We start from the raw sequence: 21,459 nt of genomic DNA, 5'->3' as shown, positions 1-21,459 counted from the left end.
CCTCCATATGAATACTTACCTGTTCCTTACTCCCTCCCATATCCTTTATTCCCCTCTCCCTCATGTGAAGGTCAAGCTTCCTCTTGAATGCATCAACACTATCTGATTCAACCACTGCTTCAGGCAGCGAGTTCCACAATCTCACTATCCAGTTGCTATTTTATATTTGTGTCCATGTCAATCTCAAAAAGGTAAAGGAAGTGCAATAAACTTGAACCCAGAACCTTCAAATTTCAAGTCCAGTGCTGAAGCCACTGAGGTATTCAGGATGCCAAATAAGAGCTCAGTCAGTCTGTGTATTGAAAAGAAAAGTGTCAAAGCCACATGTAGAATTATTACTTTCTCTTCACACACCATCGGTTAGAGAAAGTTGTGAAACTGGTGAGAGCAAGAAATCTTGACTGGAATCTGGAAATATTTGTTGCTTGTGGTTCTGTTACACGATCAAGTTTCAATTATTTTCACCCTCCCCACAAAAGTGTTCTTTTCTTCATAAAGTATGTTTTGTAATCTCAGATGTGTTTTTATCCCATCTGGGAATCAGCAATTAGATAAACCCACAAGCTCAGTGTTAAAGTCCTCCCCCTCTCAACTCCCCCTCCACCCCCATCCTAGGGCAGATCCAGTGTTTTCATTCAAACCTAACAAACACTCATGTTCCCTGGACATCCAAGACCATCTCTAGGGACAAAATTCCATCCAAAGCATCTGTACATTTGAGCACCATTCCAAATGACTGTGATCTAACCCATTGCACCAATAAATCCTTCAGCTAGAATAAGGGCTAGTGGAATCAATAGGGAATAATCAGTCTGAGTGAAAGGACCAAAGAAACTCTGCAACTGGCTGCTGGCACTTCCTCCAGTTACACAATGATGGTTATTTATCTTGTATCTAATCACCCAAGTCTTTAACACTGGAGGACCTGAATTGTGAAGACAAATTCAAATGAGCAGAGAGATATACATTGTTGTGCCATTGGCGTAAGAAGATGAGGTGAAATTCACATGTGGAGAGTAGGGAAGAGAGAGAGAGATCAGATTTAATGAGCAGAGATCAATGAATGATCTGGAGAATTTGCTTGATTGCTTTTGAGGTACAGATAATAATTATTGTACCATTTTCCCAGAGAGATTTCCCCAGGATGGGGCTGAGGTCCATGATAAGGATAGATTCTGCGTGGCCTGTGGAAGGATTGGCTCAATGAGCCAAATTAACTTTCCTTGTTCCTTTCACAGGTCACAGCATTCTCTGTAATGGAGATGTTTCGGTAACATAATGGGATAGAGCGGCTACCTTTAATAGACCAGGAGTCAGCCTGGCACAATTGGTTGCACTCTAATCTCTGAGTCAGAGGATTGTGGGTTCAAGCTCCACATCTCACATCGAGACGTTGAACTCATAGTCTAGGCTGACAGTCCAGTACAGTACTGGGGGAGCGTTTTTGTGGCTGGAGGTGCCTTCCTTCAGATGAAGGTCCTCTCTGCCTGTTCAGCTGGACATTAAAGATCCCCTGGCACTACTCAAAAAGAGATGGGAGTTTTTCCCAGTGTCCCGACCAACAATTCTCCAGGTAAAATTGGTCATCCATTCACTTCATGACTTTTTGTGGGATATTGAGGTACATAAATTAGCTTCCCTGTTCATCTACAAAATGCAGTCAATACACTTTGTGGTAAATGCTGTAAAGCACTTTGAGACATTTGACAATGTGGTAAGGTAATAATAATAATCCTTGCATTTGATATAGCGCTTTTCACGTCGGGAGGACGTCCCAAAGCGCTTCACAGAATATACTGTAAAGTGAATTGACTGTATATTTGTGGGCGAACGCGGCAGCTAATTGCGCACAGCAATGTCCCACAAACAGTCGTGGATTGAAAATGACCAATTTATTATTGTTTTGGTTTTGGAGGGATTATTATTAGGCGTGTGGAGTAAGGAAACTTGCCCAAGGTTTCGCCCTGCCTGGAATTGAACTCAGGTCTCTCACTTGCAAAGCGAGTGCTCTAACCACTGAGCTACAGGACTCCACAAATATGTAATATATCAAATGCAAGGATATCAGTCGTCAAACCTTTCAACAAGTACAGTATCTGTATGTAATCTGTAGAGACTCCTGCCCAGCTCTGCACTACGTTCTAGACTAACTGTTTAGTTAGTTTATAAAACATGTGGGAATTAATGACCACTACAGGGAAAATGTTTACTTCAATCATGTCTTTACATTTTACTCCAAGCATTTTCCCATACCTGGTGCTGCACGCATTGACTGCTGAATATACCATAGAAAGCAACAGATGATCTGGGATCTCTCCAGTTAGTGTTCCTGTCATTCATACAATCATTGATGTATCTTATCCTTAAGTTCAGAGGTCCATAGACAACAGGGTAAAAATCTGGGAGAAAGAGACCTTGAAATATGAATAGATAATAATAATAATCTTTGCATTTGATATAGCGGTTTATCATGTTGTTGAGACGTTTCAAAGCGCTTCACAGAATATACTGCAAAGTGAATTGACTGTATATTTTATGAGCGAAATGCAGTAGCCAATTGCATACAGCAGTGCCCCACAAACAGTCATGGATTGAGTGACCAAATTATTATTTTTTTAAGGGATTATAACCCGGGAAAAGCGATCCGCCAATTGACTAACAACTGGGTTCCCTACTTATTGCTAGAGTTGTGTGGAGTAAGGAAACTTGCCTAAGGTTTTGCCCTACCCAGGAATCAAACCCGGGTCCTCTATTTTGCAAGGCGAGTGCTCTAACTAGTATGCTATGGGACTCCACAAGATGAAGCTTACTGCAGGAGTGCATGTGCTGAGTATTGGAAGACAGAGGAATGAAAGTATTTACAAATTTGTCTCCATTCTCTGCAAGGCTGGTATTTAACCCAATGAGCATGTACAAAATAAACTAAAGTGAACTCAGCTGGTTAAAGAAATGAGATGAGTAGCTGCCTGTTTATCAGGTACTCAGAGACAGACGTCAGTTTATAACTGGGCTGAATTCATTTCAAACATTGGAGCAGAAGTGTAGATGTAATTATCTCGCCAGCTGTGATGTGCTACCAAAATGGTATTCCCCGTTCATCCAATAAAAATTTGGAATGGGGGTGGAACTTGTAAATGGAGTAACACATTTAGCTGAAAAGGATTTGAATTTGAGATCATTCAATCCTGCTGTGGCCAAGCTGTGCGAGCAGAGACTCGAAACACCCACCCGCCATGAACGTCAAAACTTGTGCTCTGATCTCCCTCCTGATTGGGATAGCCTGCATCAACTTATCCTGTGGTAAGTGAACATTGGTGCTGCTGTGATGTGACAAGCGTTGCTTGTGAATTTAATGCACTGCATTGTGGGGTTACGGAGATATTACTGATTAAAATTTTGAGAATTGCTCAGTGAGGAGGAATAAACCAGAGAGTGAAAATGTATTCAGAAACTCGGTTTTAGATCTGAAATTGCACTTTGTTCATTTTTAAGTTGGGTTAATTTCGATTGTAATAGGTGATGACCGCACAGCCTGAAAAATACAAATCGCTTGTTTTTCTGCCCTTGTGAAACCTTCCTCAGAAACTCTTAAATGCAAAGCAGAAGAAAATGAGGCACAAATGTAACTGACACCGTGTGATTAGACACCGAACTTTCAACATTTCACATTTGGTAAATATTCAGAGCTCTTAAAATGGTCATTGAGTTCAAGTTTAGAGTGGAATATTGCAACTGCTTTTGGAGGCGAGAAGTAATTTCATTGTAAAGTGTTTGTTTTTCTATCCGTGCTCTTAAACTATGTTTTGACCTTTGCCTCTCTTGAGAACTCAAGGAAATTCTGTTTCCATTTTACGGCAATCCAATATTTATTGGTGCCGTTGAGCTAACAAAAGAGCTCAATGCGTGAATTTTGTTGAGCGGAAAGAGAAGATAGCTTTGCCCTGGCTAATATGGCAAATCAAAAAAAAATTAAACTCTTTTCCTTCGTTTTCTCATAGTTTCCCCTTTGCTTCTGAAAGTGTTGACCGTTGCTGGGGTAAAGTTCTTGGTTGGTTGGATATCTTCTAGTACAAAATATGGTGTAAAGTGCCTATTCTTTGTGTGTGAGCATGGGCAGCAAGAGTAAAAGACCATGACATGTTCTGTCCTCAGCCGATGTCCACACACACACACACACACACTCACACATTTCCAGCAGTGGTCAATTTGGCAATGATAAGGAGCTGGAGTTATCTCTTTCCAAGCCCTAGACTGCTGAGGTTCACTGGAATCAATGAACACATTGCAGTTCAAGGATTGAAACTAGGAACATCTTGGTCTTTATGGCTCAATCCCACATGGTGTGGTTCCCCACTGAAACATTCCATCAGGAAATGATAATTTTAATGGGGCAGTGGCATTTACAAATATTACTGTGATCACATCTTGTAGTTGGAAGCAGGGAGGTCTACTGTCCTTACTTCCATGGGCTGCAGAATGCCAATTCTCTTATTCCTGGTTTGTACAACAATGCATTGATTTCTCACTTCTTGTGACAGATCAGGGAGAACTTCTCCCTCAGTCTTTGTGAATGGTTTAATAGTTGACTAAACACAGGAGGAGCAGCCGGTGAGTGAAGTCTTCAGGAGAGGTAGGCTGCTCTCCACACACATCACAAGCCAACGTCTAGAATGAACAAGAGTGATGCAGAGTTTGTACTGCACGTTGCAGCATAAATCAAAGTTGAGCCATTGCAAATTGTGCCAGAGCCGTGCTACTGGCCCCACTTGCAGTATAAATACATGACTCCGCTTTCCTTGCACAGTGCAGTGCATGGCTCAGTACTCTCAAGGTAGCAGTTATTAATGCTTTTATCCCAAGTGAGAGTAATGTTTCAATACATTCAGAAACTTTGCTTCAACATCTGCCTCTGGGATAAGATCCCCAGAACTTATCTCCTTTTATTTCTTTAGGCATAATCTTGATTTCATACATTCTTGTCCTAAAATACAATACAATTTACATTTATGGAGTGCCTTTACGGTCTCAAAGCGCTTAATATTGATGGATGTGCACCCGAGCCAAGGTGGGCTAGGGAGGGGAAAGATGACCAAAAGCGTGGTCAAAGAAGTACATTTTGAGAATCTCCTACCAAAGAACAAAACCTCAATCCGGAAAATGGCAGTTAAGGCAACAAGTATTTTGGAGGGTGAAACCTCAACTGTGTCTAGATTTACTTAATTAAGATAACATTTTCAGAGCTTCCAGAATTTGGCAAACTATTTAATTAAGTCTTAATTTTGAAGCCTGTTTTCTGTAGCTTCTTGAAATAATTTACATTAAACTGGCTGCAAAATCAATGCTGTATTTAAGAAGCTGTTAAATTCTGGACTCTCTGAAATTGCACATTAATACATTAAGTCTACACCCCGGTGAAGTTTTACCCCTACTGTTTCTAACTTAAATCTCAGTGAGGGGGGCCTGACATTTACACACAGCGCTGACATTTGCGCAAGCCTGACACATGTGTGTGACATTCTAATTGAACATTCGCTTCGTATCAGCTGAGTGAAATTACATTCAGGCGTTGACATACAAGGAAGATAACAATCTTTTCCTGGAGAGACCTCGGTGATGGTTATGGTTCATTTCCAGTTGAGTAATTGATGAAATGATTGAATTATTGGGTTACAACAAAGCAGAACAGGGAAACTATTGGATTATAATAGAGATCAATGCCCTTTGTACTCTATCTCACATTGCACATTTTATCCTGTGGCAGACTAATCGAAAACAAGTTAGAACTGCAATCATATTTATTTAAAGAACACCCAGAAATCTTCTTTTGGCTCTATTCCTTAATATAAGCCAAACGCAGCACATGGCGCAGAAAATCAGTCTTTGAAAGGGTTCTAATTTGAATTGATATGCCAGATGTCCTTCAGACACTCTGAGGCTGTGTGTGGCTCGAGAAAAGACAATAATTACTTTTGACCAATTTCTGCCAATGTTATGTCATATAAGTCACATAACTTGATATGAACTGCTTTTAATAGCCTGTGTTGGAACAGATGTTCATTTTAATGGCACAAAAGATGACCTCAATCCTTGCGAGGATCCCATTTATTAAGCATTGGGAGATTCTGAAGGGAGTGAATTGCTTTATTCTAGAGGCCAATGTCTGTAACGTTAGAGGATTCACAAAGCATTGTCAGTTCTGCCAAGAAAACTAAATGACGTAATATGTCGATGCCCTAACAATAATCTTCGCATTTGATATAGAGTCTTAGTACATTGTCGCGACGTCTCAAAGCAATTCACAAGATTTTACTGTGAGGTATAGTGACTGTGTATTTTGTAGGCAAATGCAGCAGCCAATTTGCACATAGCAATGTCCCACAAGCAGCCAGCGAAGTAAGTGACCAATTTTATTTTAGGGATTGTTGGCCAAAACACCGGGTGAAACACCCTTCTTTAATGGGCAGTGCCACAGGGCAGTAGATGGGTGAAAATTACCTGTAATTCCCTCTGTGTCAATTAAAGCTACGTGCACAAATTTAAAGCTGCAAATACCATTCAGCCCATAAAAGGTTAAAGATCACTACATCACATAAAGACGTGGTTTGGCTTTTTTCCTTCATGACCCCTTAAAATGAAATGTTTACTTTTTTAAAACTGGGCCTCAGACAAGTGACATTGATAAATCAATGTTAAATTCTACTCTCTGGGCTCAGTTCCAAAGGTGGGGAGCACACAATCTGCCAGAACCGTGTCCAAACATGAAACCCTTAACACAATCCCTAAGGAATGACCTGCAATGCACTCCCTAAGTCGATGTGAACTTGGGGTTAGCACAGATAAGATAAGCCATTGAGAGTATTACTGTATGTAATGTGAATTCCACACTTGAAGACTTGTACATCGTAGCCGTGGACTTTGCCTTATTTTGAGCATTGAACGATTCACACATTTCAAACCAGGTTTGACAGTATCAAAGAAACATCCAGTTTTTGTCCTCTACTGCTCCTTCCACTCAGTGCGAGAGGGAACAGTGATCAATTGCTGTGATGCTTTCAGATGAATGGCTACCTGGTTTGGCAATCAAACGACTAAGAAGTACAAACGCAGTCTTCACACAATAGAATCAAACCACTGGCACTGCACAATATTGTCTTCAAATCATTAGTCCATCTTCACCTCTGGCAAAACAAATGGTTTCATCTCGGTCCCCTTCCCTCAGATCCCTCTTAATGACTACTGTGCTTGTCCTACCAGCCTACGATCTCAACCTCCAGTGTACTCCAGCGCGAGGGAAAGGGATTTATTTCTCTCTCCCATGGCCAAATGAAGGGACCTGAGGCCCCTAAACTAGATCAGGTTTGGGTGCCCGCTGTACCATGCACGCAAAATATGCAACAATAGCTTTTTAAAAGACTTTCTTTCCATCTTTTCTCCGCGCTGCTTCGTATCTCCTGCTCCGCCACTCTTCTCGTCACTCATCACGCTGCCTCTCATGAGGTTGCATGAGGCACAAGGCAGCGCGGAGAGACACGGGAAGAGATGCAGAGCAAGAGGTAAAGGGCCAACCATATCGGGGGCCCCCTCAGACTTTGGGGACCTAAACCATGGCTCCGTTGTCTTAGTAGGTAGTGAGACCCTGCTCTCTCCTTTTTAAACCAGACATTCTTAAAGGTTGATTGCAATATGCAGAAATGTGTGCCTCTGAGGAGCTAAAACAAATAGATTAGAGCCTTTAACAAAAATAACTTGTATCTCGAGAGGCGAACAGGTCAAAATGCTTCACTTTGAAAGCGTCGCTCTCAACGGTGCTTTCAAACTCAACAAAATGTTAATAAGTAGATGAATACAGAGAATTGATAATACAGTATAGTTTTTCGAATGCAAGATGGCTGAAAACGTATTCATTTTTACGCGTTCATTTCTAAAGAATTTTCCTCTTAGGTGCGACACAGACCAGAACCTTCAGGCTCCATATGGATCAGCTCCATAATGGGCAGTGCCAATACCAACATCCACTAGGGGAGAGTCTGTGTGAATAACAATTTCAATGCAACCTCACGTAGGTTATAAATCAACAAGGGGAACCTGGAGCTCTTAAGAAGAAAGTTGACAGACAGTTCAGATTTAATTACCTTACACAGAGGGCAATGAATTTGTGGAATAGATGACACAGGGAAGCAGATTATGTCAGCAGTATTCAGGAGGGAATTGGGAATTAGGAAGGTATTTGGTGAAGGAATCGATTTGAGAGATATGACAGAGACTAGGGTTGGATGTTTTTGGGTTTAAAGTGTAAGACCAGCCAGATGCGAGATGGCTAAGAAAGTATTAATTTTTGCACGTTTGTTTCTAAGGAATTTTCTGCTTAGGTGCGACACAGACCAGAACCTTCAAGCTCCGTATGGAGCAGCTCCATAATGGGCAGTGCCAATACCAACAGTCGCTAGGGGAGACTCTGATGATCTTTTCTGATGCTGTACATTCCTGTGCAAGTCAAAGATCGAGATAGAAATTTCAATCTGCAACATGTTCCTGACATGTGAAACATTCCTCTTTCTTGCTGATAGTCTGTATTTATAGGAATAATCTCTCTGTACTGAAGTCTGATTAGAAAAAGCATTTCATTTGGATCTTTGAAACTTAATTGCATGCAGTTACAACCTTACAACCCAGTGTTCTTCATCCCTTGCAGAAAAGCCATCGTCCATAAGCTACAGATGCAAGTGCAGAGGTGGCACCACCCGCCTCCACCCAGGAATGATCAGGAAACTGCTCTTCCTGCCAATTCCAAACTGTCCTCCACAGATCATGTAAGTTTTTATCATATAATAATAGTAATGCTTCCATTTGATATAGCGCCTTATCACGTCATCAAAGTGCTACGCAGAATATTTTGTAAAGTGGATTGAATGTGTATTTTGTGGGAGAAACAAGATATCCAATTGCACACAGCAGTGTCCCACAAACAGCCATGGATTGCAATAACCTGTAAATTACTTTGAGATGTTTCAACCTTATAGGAGTGAAATCAAATTTAAGGATCATTATTCTAAGGTCTATCTGCTTGTCTTATAATATAATAATAATCCTTGCATTTGATATAGCACCTTTCATAAGGTTGAGACATGTCAAAACGCTTCACAGAATATATTGTAAAGTGGATTGACTGTATTTTTGGGGCGAAACGTCTTACTCATTAATGTGTTAACTTCAATAGTTCTATGAACAATGGATTGCCATTCTGTATAGAAACAAACAGGTGACCAAGTGTCACATGTACTTTTCAGTCCATATTGTGAGTTGCTCCTCAGTAATATCCAGGTAACAAACAGGTCTTGGTAATGTATGCCTTTTCCGACTGAAGCAGACAGCTCAGTAATTATCATTTATGGTTTTTGTGTTGGGGTTTGAGGCATTGACATTGAAATCAGAAACCAGATCTTCAGACATTGCTTTCATTCAGTCACCCAGGAGGTAGATAAGAGTAAGCGGACAAACACCAGACACCATAATGTTGACATATTACAGGGCAGTTACTTGCCAATTGGCTGGTTACCAGACTTCCCACTTTCACACTTCCTGGACATTTCCTGATTGTTTGACAATAAATGAATCATGCTTGCTTCTGGAAAACTGCCACACACACAGGCACATGGTATTGCTTGCACATCGTGACGCCTTTATATTTAGTAATTGGAACCCTCTTCTAATGGAGTAAATTTGCTCATTTAGACCACATGCAGGGATATAAAAAACATCCTGGGCAGTTGAGCATCAAACACGTTACCAGGAATGTTACTTGTTCAGAACCCAGAATGGTAACTATGTAAAACTAGGTGAGATACTGAGGTGAGAGGAGACCGCTTCCAGCTCAGTTAGAGCAAATCCAACATGGGAGAGAATTAGAAGATAATGTACAATAACAATTATCTTTGCATTTGATGTTGTTGAAACGCTTCAAAGCGCTTCCCATGATGCACTGCAAAGGTGGCGTGCCTGTGTGTATTTTGTGGATAAAATGTACCTAGTGTCTTTCACGTAGCAGAATGTCTCAAATCATTTGATCCTAAGTCTAAAAACTGAAAGAGTTCCCACTCTGTGCAGGAGTCATGCACAGAATGCCACTGTGACTAGATGAGGACATTAAGAGTTATGAGGATAAGGTGCTTCTCTCTTTGGTGGTGCTATAGTAAGCAGATACTGACTATACCAATTTCCCAGATAGCCTTCAGTGACCTCTCATTATCTCAAATAACTGTTTCTCAGCATCAGCCAGTAAATTATTCAAAGTGTTTCTGTTGTACACAGTTCAAGTTGACATGGATGGACACTTCAACAGCAGGACACTTTAACAGCAGCTCCAGACCAGAGAGCTAAGAAGCTCATTTGCACAAAAGCTTGATAAAAATTGAATTATCACCTTTGTGGGCGTAACCCCAAACAATTAGGAAAGAGCAATATCAACTTTCTTCATTCGAACCATAATAATAATAAATAATCCTTCCATTTGATATAACGCCTGTCATGTCGGGAGGACGTCTCAAAGGGCTTCACAGGATTTACGTGTACATGTTAGGTGTAGTGAGTGTGTATTTTATGGGCGAAGGTGACAGCCAATTTGCACGCAGCAAAATCTCACAAACAGTGAATAACCACTTTTACTCTTCAGCACAGAGCTTTAAGGAGATCTCCAGCAACATGGCAGGTGATTGGCAGCTACATGAACATGGAGCCCCCAGGCTCAGAGGTCACGTCAGAAAACTAGTCTGTTGCCTCCTGATTATCAACACAGAACTCTAGAGTATCAAAAGGTTGAGGCTCATGTAATCACTCGTTGGTAAGGGGTTTACTGCTCCTACATAAGCAGAAAGGTTGATGTGAACTGTTAATAATACTCCTTGCATTTGATATAGAACCTTATCATGCTGAAACATCTCAAAGTACTACAGAGTTTTTCTCCTAAGCGATTGTGTATTTTGTAGGCACGTGTGGCAGCCAATTTAACAAGCAGTGTCCTATAAACACCCATAAAATGAAGGACCAATTGTTTTTTTTTCTCTCTGGGGGATTGTTGGCAAGGATGCTCGGAGAAACTCCCTTCTCTTTTTGAATGGTGAAAGAATCATGAAAAATTCAATTCGGTAACTTTTAAGTATTTCAGAAAAACAGCTTCTAAATTAAGAGTGGGTGTAAGAATTCTGCTATTCTGCACGATGTTAAACTTAAACAAAATGGTCTTACAGGCTAAGAATAGGTGAAATTTCAGACCTGAGGTGTGCTGCATGAGGAGGTTGTTCATTGATGTTCCTGGGAGATTTGCAAATAAAAATTACTTTGACTTCATAACCTTCTCTTCAACAAAGTCAAAAAGCAACTTAAAACTTTTGCTTGATCCCCAAGACTGAATTTACCCTGCATTACTTTAGCTTATGAGTTGGCAGATAAGCATTTCCTTTGCCATCTATTCCAATGGCTCTGTGATCAGAAGCAGATATTTGTACGACATGAAGACAGTATTTGTTCCAGATAAGAGTTGTGCAAAGACGGTCAAATTTCCCCTCTTATCAATACATCATCCAGAGTCAAAAATAAGCACTGGGGTCAATGCAAAGTGGACATCTGGCAAGGAAATATTTACCTACACATTCTACCTCCCAGCTAGTTGGCATTAGCACACTTTTGTTTTGCTCTACGTCTCAAAGAATTGTTTATTTGAATTGACAATGGGGGTTGTGGATTTTCCTTTTTGTTTGAAGGCTTTAGAAGGCCATCAAACTGGTAAGGGCTTTCACTGCTGTTTACAGTTCAGTAGGAAATCCTGGGTGGTGGTTTATAATGCATTCCCTTCAGTACAACCGCAAACCGTCTTTCCCCATGGTCCACAATAAGGATCAGTGAAACAATACCCTTATTGAAGTATTTCTGTCTTACCAACATTCCAAATACAATTACTAAAACTGTCAGCATACATATGTTTTTTCTATATATATGGTATTTAATATAATGATAATCCTTGCATTTGACATAGAAGGATGTCTCAAAGCTCTTTGTAGGATTTGCTGTAAGATGAAGTGGCTATATATTTTGTAGGCAATCGGGCAGCTAATTTGCACACGGCAGTGTCTCATAAACAGCCATGAAGTGAGTGACCAATTTTATCTGGGGGGGGACTGTTCACCAAGACACTGGGAGAAACTCCCTTCTCTTTTCAAATAATGCTATGGGATCTTTAGCGTTTACCTGAACAGGCAGATGGGACCTTGGTTTAACGTCTCATCTGACGGACAGCACTTCAGACAATGCAACGCTTTCCTAGCATTGTATTGGAGTGTCAGTGTAGACTGTGAGATCAAAGTCCCAACGTGGGGCTTGAACCTAACACACTCTGATTTGGAGGTGAGAGTGCTCCCAGCTGAGCCAGGTTTCAGTTTCAGAATGAACTTTGGACTTTGTGTCAAGGAACCAAAATACTATATTGCAAACGGGACCATTTTCTGTTTGTTTAAATGCGTCCAGGATATTTCCTCATTTGAAACATACAAACAAAGATCATTCCTTTGTAGCTTCACGCAGCTGTCATTGGCATAAAACAAAATGGTGTAGTAATACTTTAAGCAGGAGCAGGCAAATGTCTGGGTCAACACAGTGAGACTCTGGTAGAAAAGAAGCAGGATTCCTGCAACCAGCCCCAGACATTGTGAAATCAACTGCAACAATAACTTGCATTTCTATACTACCCTTCACATGGGACAAGATCTTGGAGTGTTTCAACGTGATGGAGGTTGGAGCAAGAGAGAAAGGTGACTGGGAAGGGCAGGTGACTGTAGGAACAGTCGACGAGATAGGTTTTAATAAAAATAAGAATAATGAATTTGATATAGCACCTTATCATGTCGGTGAGACATCGCAAAGCACTTCACAGAATATATTGTAAACCGGATTGACTACATTTTGTGGGTGAAACATAGGTAAAGGAGGAGGCCATTCAGCCCATCACGCCTGTTGCACACTGTCATGTACTTTTATTTTTCATAATTTATGAAATGAGCATTTTCATGAGAATAGTTATTATGAATTGGAGAATAAATTATTAGAGAATAGAACTATCAGAGAAAAATCTCTAGTTATTGCTCATTAGCAGCGATCATACCACATACAAAAGGAGATTTGTTTCTTAATTAAACTTTGTGAAAGGACAGATTAATTGCACTTGTGTTTAAAAAAAATAACACATACACCAGGTCAGGATAGGAATGGTTATTGATGAATGACTGGAGTTATTGAGTGTGATAACAGAATCATTACAGATCGCCTTTCAGAGTGTAACTCGGGTGAGCAGGAAAGTCAACAGGAATTTTTTTTTAGAGTCAAAGTCACCCCTTAGGGAGGGTGAGGTTCAGTGTGAATATACCAGGAGCTTGGAGGAACTTAAGCCACAGCAGGCCTTTCAACACTCGTGGCTGTCTAAAGGTTTGTGAAATTTGAAGCAGAAGGAAAATCTGACAACAGTGCTGTTCCCTTGCAGTAGCTGTGAAGTGGAGATCACTCAGTTTTTATCCCCTTTAAAATAATAGTTTTGAAGATTTCATAGGCTGAATTCCTGATTGGAGACCCTTTGGAACTCCATCCCACAGTCCCGTCGCCATGTTCCCTCCTTTGCCTCCATCAAGGCAAGTCTCAAGATGCTCCTCTTCGACTGCGCTTTTGGGCATCCTCCTACACCTACACTCCCTGTCCTGCATCCCTCCTGATCCCAATCCCCTGCTGTGGTCCAAATTGCTGACTGTCCAGCCCCTTGGGACGTCCTCCCAACATGAAAGGCGCTGTATAAATGTAATTTATTGTTATTATGGTTGGATTTCCTTTCCTCATGTTTTGCCTGGACCAAGTGGAACTTGCCACATGGCCTGCACCTCATGATGAACATAAAGCTCTGAATTAACACCAATAAATGTTTAGCAAGTATACAAGGGTAACTAAACAGTGAGAGCATCAACTGCATAAACATGGCACACCAGCCCACTTTTGAGAGACATGATGTGTCTTCTTTTGGTTGATGTTCCTTACACCTCTTCCTATACTGAAACACTCATTTCATGCTGGAATATGGTTTCACGGGCATCATGAGTCATTGAGCAGTTTGGTCAACTGGGCATTCTTTATATGTGACAGGTAATCTTATTGAGTGGGAATCTCAGTCAAGTCCAATTGTGCCCTTACATGTGCACTTTCCATCATGGTTCAATGGCGATAAGGAGCATAACCTATTGTATTGCTGTTCTTTCCCCCCCTCCCTCATGGATGCAGAGGCCAATTGTAGCTCCAACACAGCAGCCCCAGTTTAATAATAATAATCCTTGCATTTGATATAGCGCTTTTCACGTCAGGAGCACGTCCCAAAGTGCTTCGCAGAACACACTGTAAAGTGAACTGACTGTATATTTGTGGGCGAAATGCGGCAGCCAATTGCGCACAGCAATGTCCCACAAACAGTCGTAGATTGAAAATGACCAATTTATTATTGTTTTTCTTTTTTTGGAGGGATTATTATTAGGCTTGTGGAGTAAGGAAACTTGCCCAAGGTTTCGCCCTGACCTGCCTGGAATTGAACTCAGGTCTCTCGCTTGCAAAGCGAGTGCTCTAACCACTGAGCTACAAGACTCCACTCCAGTTTAGATCAGAGAACTCCACACAGCCAAGGGATCAAAGCTGAGACTTTCCTACTCTTCATATCCCTGCGGTGTATTTTGGAGTGCGTTGACACAATGAGTTGCATTCATTAAATCCAATCTGTTACCACAATAAGCACAAAAACTCACCCACATTTTGCTGTTTTGTTTGACAGAGCCACTCTGAAGTACACTGGAGAACAAATCTGCATTCACCCCCGAACAAGATGGCTGCGTTCCATAAATTTTTTCAATCTGTAAGGTCACACAATCATTTCATGAACTACAAAGTACTAACAGCTTCAATGTACTGTTATTTGAATGCAATGCACTTATCTTAAACACAGTAAACTCCTGATAATACATCACTCCAAGGAAAAAGGGCTCAATTATGAGTTATCTGGTGTGGCGAGTTAGGCATGTGTACAACAACTTGCATTTATATAGTGCCCTTCACCTGGGGCAGCATCGTCGAAGTGCTTAATTTAATACATACATAATACATGAATAAATGCAGCTGGGATATTGACAGCATGATGATTTAAGTGTTAGTGACAAGTTAAGCCAGGGTAGAATTATTAGGGGTTTACTGTATTACTATCCATTATAAATAGTGAATAGCTATTTGTCACTGAAAGGACCATGTCTTACATATGGCTTGGTTGAGGTCAAAACCTGTTATGATTACTTTTTTCCCCTTCCAATTTCCTCTCTTCTCTGCCTCAAGCCTCTGACCCATGCAGATGTATGGTTCAACAATTTAACCATCCTTTAGTACCTTGTCCAACTGGTTATTTTTCATGTGGGAGCCCAGTCAATGAGAACTGTCAGCGTGTTCAACCAACTAGGGAATGAGGCGTAAGATAGCCAGTGCCAGATCTAAATGGGAATTTGGGAGGAACTTCTTCATGCAGATGGTAGTGAGAAAGTGAAATTTACTGCCAAAAGCTGTGTTTGAAGCAAAAAAAAACACCAAAGTATTTCATAGGAAACTTTATGCAGATATGAGGAAGAAGGGAATAGAAGAGTATAGGAGAGGGGAACAGGAGGCTCATGTTGAGTATAATGGACTAGTTAGGCAAATGGCCTGTTTCAATTCTTTGTAATTCTAAGTCACAAGAGGCATCTCAGCCAAGCATGATCTTGTCCTCTCTCAACATCCATAGACATACGCGTTCCAGAACAGGTCACAAGAGAGAAATCAGGAAGGAGAGAAGTGAAAGAGCCATGGCTGCTTTTTCTCTTCAGTAACCCAGGGCTGGCTGGCTCAGGCCAGTCATATCACCGTTGACCCTTCCTCATCTGAGGTAATCTATCTCACCACACACCAGGGAAGAAAGCTGCATCTCCAGGCCAGTATGACTCAGTTACACTCTGGTCATTGGCTTCAGCAATTGAGTTCTCAAGGAAGCCCATTGCGATTGTTTTGAAGACACGGTGGGACATCCACAACAAGAATTCACCAAAACCATTGACATGATTTTGTTGAATCCAAATAATATAAAATGAATATCCTTTAAGTGAGCTACAAACAACCAATTCAGATTATGGTGTAAAACAGCAAGAGTGGGCTGGAATGAATCATAAATGTTACTTGAGCCATGGGAATACTTTCTAGCTTTTACCTTGCTCTCTACTATCATTACTTAACAGAAGATACAACGCTTGAAATGTTTAGGAACGCTTGTTAAAATACCATGGTCTCTTGCCCTTTCTGGGATCGCTTCAGAATTTTACTGGAGTGCAGTCCTGTACTCCGAGATTTACTGCAGATTTACTGAAAAGATTGGAGTAAATTCCATCCAGAGTTATTAATATACACATGCCATATAACATATTAATGTATTGGCATGGCTCCTTGACTCCTTTAATGTTCTACTTTCCATTGCAGAACAGTCTAAAAATAGATACAGAATTATAATAATCCTTGCATTTAATATAGCACCTTATCATGTCTTAGAGATTTCTCAAAGCACTTCACAGAATATATTTGAAAGTGAATTGACTGTACATTTTAATCAACTAATAACCGGGTTCGTAGTTACTGCTAAGTAAACAGAGGAGTGGGGAGTAAGGAAACTTGCCCGATGTTTCGCCCTGCCTGGGAATCAAACCCAGGTCCTCTCGTTTGCGAGGCAAGTGCTCTCACCACTGAGCTACAGGACTACAGGGTTAAGGGAAGGCTGCTTTTAATATTCCCTCACATCTACATCTAAAGGAATGTTATTACTTTTGTTCTCTTTCTGCAGTCGGATGTGAAATCACTGCACTGGGGAATTTGTTTGTTATAAGACTTTATCCAACAAATATTCCTCTTTGTTTTCAGTGGGTGTGTGCGCGTGGAAACAAACAGTTTCTATAGTGGTTGAGACAGGAAGCATTTCTTTACACAAAGTGTATTAACACCTGGAACAGGTTACCAGGAAGGGTGGTTGAGGCCAGGACGCTGGACTGATTTCGGAAATCAGTGGAGTCCTGTAGTGTATTAGTTAAAAGCACTCGACTTGCAAGCAAGAGGACCAGGGCGGGGCGAAACCCTAGGCAAATTTCTTGACTTCAAATGCCTCTGTTTACCTAGCAGTAAGTAGGAACTCTGTTCTTAACCATTTGGCGGATCGCTTTCCTGAGGTAATAATTCCTTAAAAAATAAGAAAAAATTATAATAATTTCGTAACCCAATCCACGACTGTTTGCCGACACTGCTGTGCGCAATTGGCTGCTGTGTTTCGCCAACAAAATATACAGAATATACACAACATATTCTGTGAAACGCTTTGAGATATCTCAACGATGTGATAAGGCGTTATATCAAATGCAAAGATTATGATTATTATTATAGAAACAGCTTGGTGCTGTAATGGGTTGTATTCTGCAGAACAAGATCAAGTAGTCCAAGAGTCTTCTAGATCCAAAATATATCTTGAGAAAGCGGTAGCAAACAGGAGGTCCAAAATTCAACCTAGCCTTAGCTTGCAAGACCATTTTGTCTTAAACTTTAAGATGGCACAGAATTGTGGAAAGTTCCTCGATTCAATCTGAAAACCAGTTTTCCACAATTTCTAAAAAATGCTTCCAAGTTAAGACTGAATTGAAGAATGTTCCACAATTCTGCACCATCTTAATAATAATAACGCTTGCATTTGATACAGCACCTTTCAGGCCGGGAGGACATCTCAAAGCACTTCACACATTTATTGCAAAATGTAATGACTGTATTTTGTAGGCAAACATGATCTAATCAGTGCAGAGCAATGTCCTAGAAACAGCCATGAAGTGAACAATCAATTTTATCTGCCAGATTGTTAGCCCAAACAACGGGGGACGAAATCCCTTCTTATTTTGTATAATGTCATGGGATCTATAACATCCATCTGAATAGGCAGATGGGATCTTGGTTCTCAAATATTTGAGAAAAAGTAGTCCGTCTCACTGCCCAAGGTGAAATAAAATTTTAGGCCTTGGGTTGCTTGGAAGCCTGATGTCCCATGGGTGGCAGTAGATTTCCCTAATCGTAACCAGAGAGTGAGGAGGCAAATTTCATCCGTGAAGAAATTACAGGACTGAAGCTCTAATGCGATGCCTTTCAAGAACAAGGTTGAATGCTCAAGGTGTATTTCTACTGCTTAGATTACATTTCTGAAACTTTCTTAGGAAGTGAGCTCCATGTGGGAAAATGTTGAAGGTATACAACTAATTTGCCAAAGTTACTAACTTGCAGCCTTCAGCTACACGTTAATCAAAGTCAGGGCCAAGTCTTCCAGCCGCAAACACTTTGCCATGTGCCAGCAATAGTTTCTGACTAAGAAATGCTTGGGAATTCAGCATCTTAGCTGCATGAATATAATGGAGGATAAGTTAATGATATACAGAACATATTTCTATATAAATAGTCAAATCGCATCCTAGAAGTTTGTCGGAACCAATCTAAAAGTTGCTTTGTTTTATGCTATTTTGTAATAATACTTAGAAATTAGCCTTCAGAAAGCTGTTGTCTGTGCAATGTGTATTGTACCATTCTGCAAATAGGTTTTTGCGGGTATATGAAATAGGTATAGCTGAGTTAGTTCATGATTGACCTACAGGGAAGGAAAAGAGATCAAAGCACTTTGATATAATTGTCACCCTGTAAACAGTTTCTAATGACGGCCTCTGTTAACTTGCAGGAAATCCAGGATGTAAAGCCCGCAAAATGACATGTTCATCCCGAGCTCAGCTGACGCCGTTACATTACAAGAGTGGCAACCTTTTATGTTCCACCTTCATTTACCCAGTAATCAGCTGCTGAAACAAGAGGCTAGAGACAGAACCTGAATGTGTGTGGCATCACTTGATGGCATATACCTTTGAGGTCTGTTGTCATTATCATCTGTATCAGCCTTTTTACCTATGTCGCACTGACCTCTGCTTCCTCCTGATTTTTACCCTATGGCAGTAGGGATACTGTCAAGCGTTTGAAAAGCACTTGCGGTTAACGCAAAATTAAGAGGAGTCACTTGCTGGTGGCCCGATTGAAACTGTGATTCCACCTTGTGGTTTTGATGGGATTCAGAAACTTACAGGAGTGAAACTATAACTTGCTTCCAATTGCCTGTCCTCTGTGTACATTCATTCCATGGCCATATCTATGCTGTCCCAAAGTAGCATCAAAGGTCACCAACCAAAGCAATGTTCACACCTTGTCTTAGCCTGTAGATGCACGCTGCTATTCTAAACTATGTAGCTACAGTGCAAATGATAACCTTAAATATGTTTCAAGTATATTCAAATATATTAGACAAAAAGCCCTATTATTTACACAGAAATAACATCAAATAATCTACAGACTGAATCCTCCATCCCCACCCATTTCAGAAGGTTTTCCAGGGGTATTGATAATGGCTCCAGGATGCTGCAAAGCAATTTGGTGACCCATGTAACTCACTATATTGGTGCATTCACCTTAAGAGGATGCCAAAGTGGAGACCATTTCTTATGCAGCTCCTGGCGCCATGTGGGAAATGACACATTAATCCCGGGGGACAAGAAATCTTACAGGAAAGGTCAACAGAACATTAATAACCGGTCTAATTACTCCTTCTTTGGGTGAAAGGCTAACTAACCTCTTGTGCCTTGCTCTGATTTCCCAAACACACAGATGTACATGTGTGTACATGGATAGTGCCAAAGAATCAAAAGTATATTTTCTTCCCCCTCCCCCCACCCAACTGCACTTTCACACGGCCAGCAGAAATACTCTGAGTTGATTTCTTTCGAGCTGATAAGATGTGGAAGTTTACTGGTTTGAAAATTGTGAGTGGTGCAGGTTTGGGAGGTGGGATAGGTGGTAGGGGTGGGGGGGGGTGTTAGAAACGCAGAAGGATTCTCCTGTTGGGTGTAATTTGTAGGGGATAGAAAGCGACTATCACTCTTTTTACAAAATAATACACAAAATAGATTTCAAATGTAACTTTGCTGCAAGAAGAAAACACATTAGCAGCCTGTTGCAGGTCTATAACTTTTCTAAAACCCTAAAGGGGATGTTTCAAGTAATATTATACCATATAATAAAAAAAGACTTCAATAACATTGCAACTCTAATTAATCCGATTTTTTTAAAAAAGCTTACTATTAACGTATAAATGTGAACCTGGCTGTGGGGGGAAGAGGAGAATGTCTTTATTTAGAGCAAACCTAATAGCTTGAATAGAAATTAAGTTACTTTAGAAAAATGATCTATTGAACCCTGTGCGACAAATATAGTCCATATGTCGCTGTCATATCAACTCCAGGCTACATTATAGTAGCCACTTTCTCTCTATTACCCAATGATCTGCAACCACTATTGATTCTGTCCTTGAAAATTCTGCATTGTTTTCCCCAAATGTTTTTTGCAAGGTCCGTTATAATTAGTACTTGTGAATTCCAATGCCTAACAGTCTGACGCCGCTCATGAGTCAAGACTGCTCATTGTAGCACAACACAATGCGGTTCTGAACAGTTCCCTGTGCTGTAATTCTTTCAAAATTTACAAATGCTTTGCTGGCGCCTCCCATGAGTTCCTCCTTGCTTTTGTTCATTCCTGCGACTGATTTCCTGCTTTAAATCTGTGATTGTTGCAATGGAATGTAACCATTTTGGGAGCGTTGTGATTCCCTTACCCACAGAAAGGTGTATTTAAAATCCTCAATGCTGCAAGATTCCGCAAAATGTGAAGAGAGAAGCATAGTTGGCGTATATGAAGCTTTCTGTTGAAAGGCGACTTTGATTTTTATATCATGAATTCTATTGCTTGCATTATTTCCTTGCAGTAGTTATGCAAAATAAAAAGTCATTCAAAATTACAGGAGCTTTCTGTGCTTTCCTTCACAAATGATAATCATAATAATCCTTACCTTCGGTATATAGGGCCTTTCAAGTCACAAGGACATCCCAAAGCACTTCACAGCATATCCATATGTAAGTGCAGTGACTGTCTGTGTTTTGGGGGTGAATGTGGCAACCAATTTGTGCACAGCAAAGTCCCACAAAAGGTCATGAATTGAATGACCAATTTTATCTTGGGAATTGTTGGTCAAGACATCGGGTGAATTTTATCAAAGAGTTCCGTTTTCCTTCTCTTTTCAAATAGAGGGGTAGGATCTTTAATATCCACCTGAACAGGCAGACGAAACCTCAGTTTGCCACCTCAATTTAAATTGAGAAACAGTGTTTAGCTTTTAATCCATTCAAATCCCTTTCAATAGTAACTTCATTCTAGGAAAAATATACACTTTTTTCAATGAGTTATCCGTAGCATTACTGTTTCATGACT

At 40.6% G+C, this 21,459-nt stretch overlaps 1 protein-coding gene across 1 annotated transcript; it reads left to right on the top strand.

Moving 5' to 3' along the window:
• Nucleotides 1–3,187: 3,187 nt before the first annotated feature.
• cxcl12a (chemokine (C-X-C motif) ligand 12a (stromal cell-derived factor 1)) lies at nt 3,188–20,234 on the top strand. The gene is made up of 4 exons (XM_007899050.2): nt 3,188–3,300; nt 8,693–8,810; nt 14,846–14,926; nt 18,833–20,234. Exons 1-4 carry the CDS (start codon nt 3,234–3,236, stop codon nt 18,846–18,848), a joined length of 282 nt encoding a protein of 93 aa, XP_007897241.1. The 5' UTR covers nt 3,188–3,233; the 3' UTR covers nt 18,849–20,234.
• Nucleotides 20,235–21,459: the final 1,225 nt, after the last annotated feature.

The sequence above is a fragment of the Callorhinchus milii genome, unplaced genomic scaffold, assembly GCF_018977255.1.
Source record: "Callorhinchus milii isolate IMCB2004 unplaced genomic scaffold, IMCB_Cmil_1.0 Scaffold7, whole genome shotgun sequence".
Lineage (NCBI taxonomy): Eukaryota > Metazoa > Chordata > Chondrichthyes > Chimaeriformes > Callorhinchidae > Callorhinchus > Callorhinchus milii.
The sequence above is the reverse complement of the archived record's forward strand: the minus strand, read 5'-3'. Positions and strand labels throughout refer to the sequence as shown.

Coding starts and splice junctions, on each gene's coding strand:
- cxcl12a (XM_007899050.2), top strand. CDS start 3,234: ATGAACGTCAAAACTTGTGCTCTGATCTCCCTCCTGATTGGGATAGCC. Junction 3,301..8,692: donor CTGCATCAACTTATCCTGTG/GTAAGTGAACAT, acceptor CATCCCTTGCAG/AAAAGCCATCGTCCATAAGC. Junction 8,811..14,845: donor AACTGTCCTCCACAGATCAT/GTAAGTTTTTAT, acceptor TTTGTTTGACAG/AGCCACTCTGAAGTACACTG.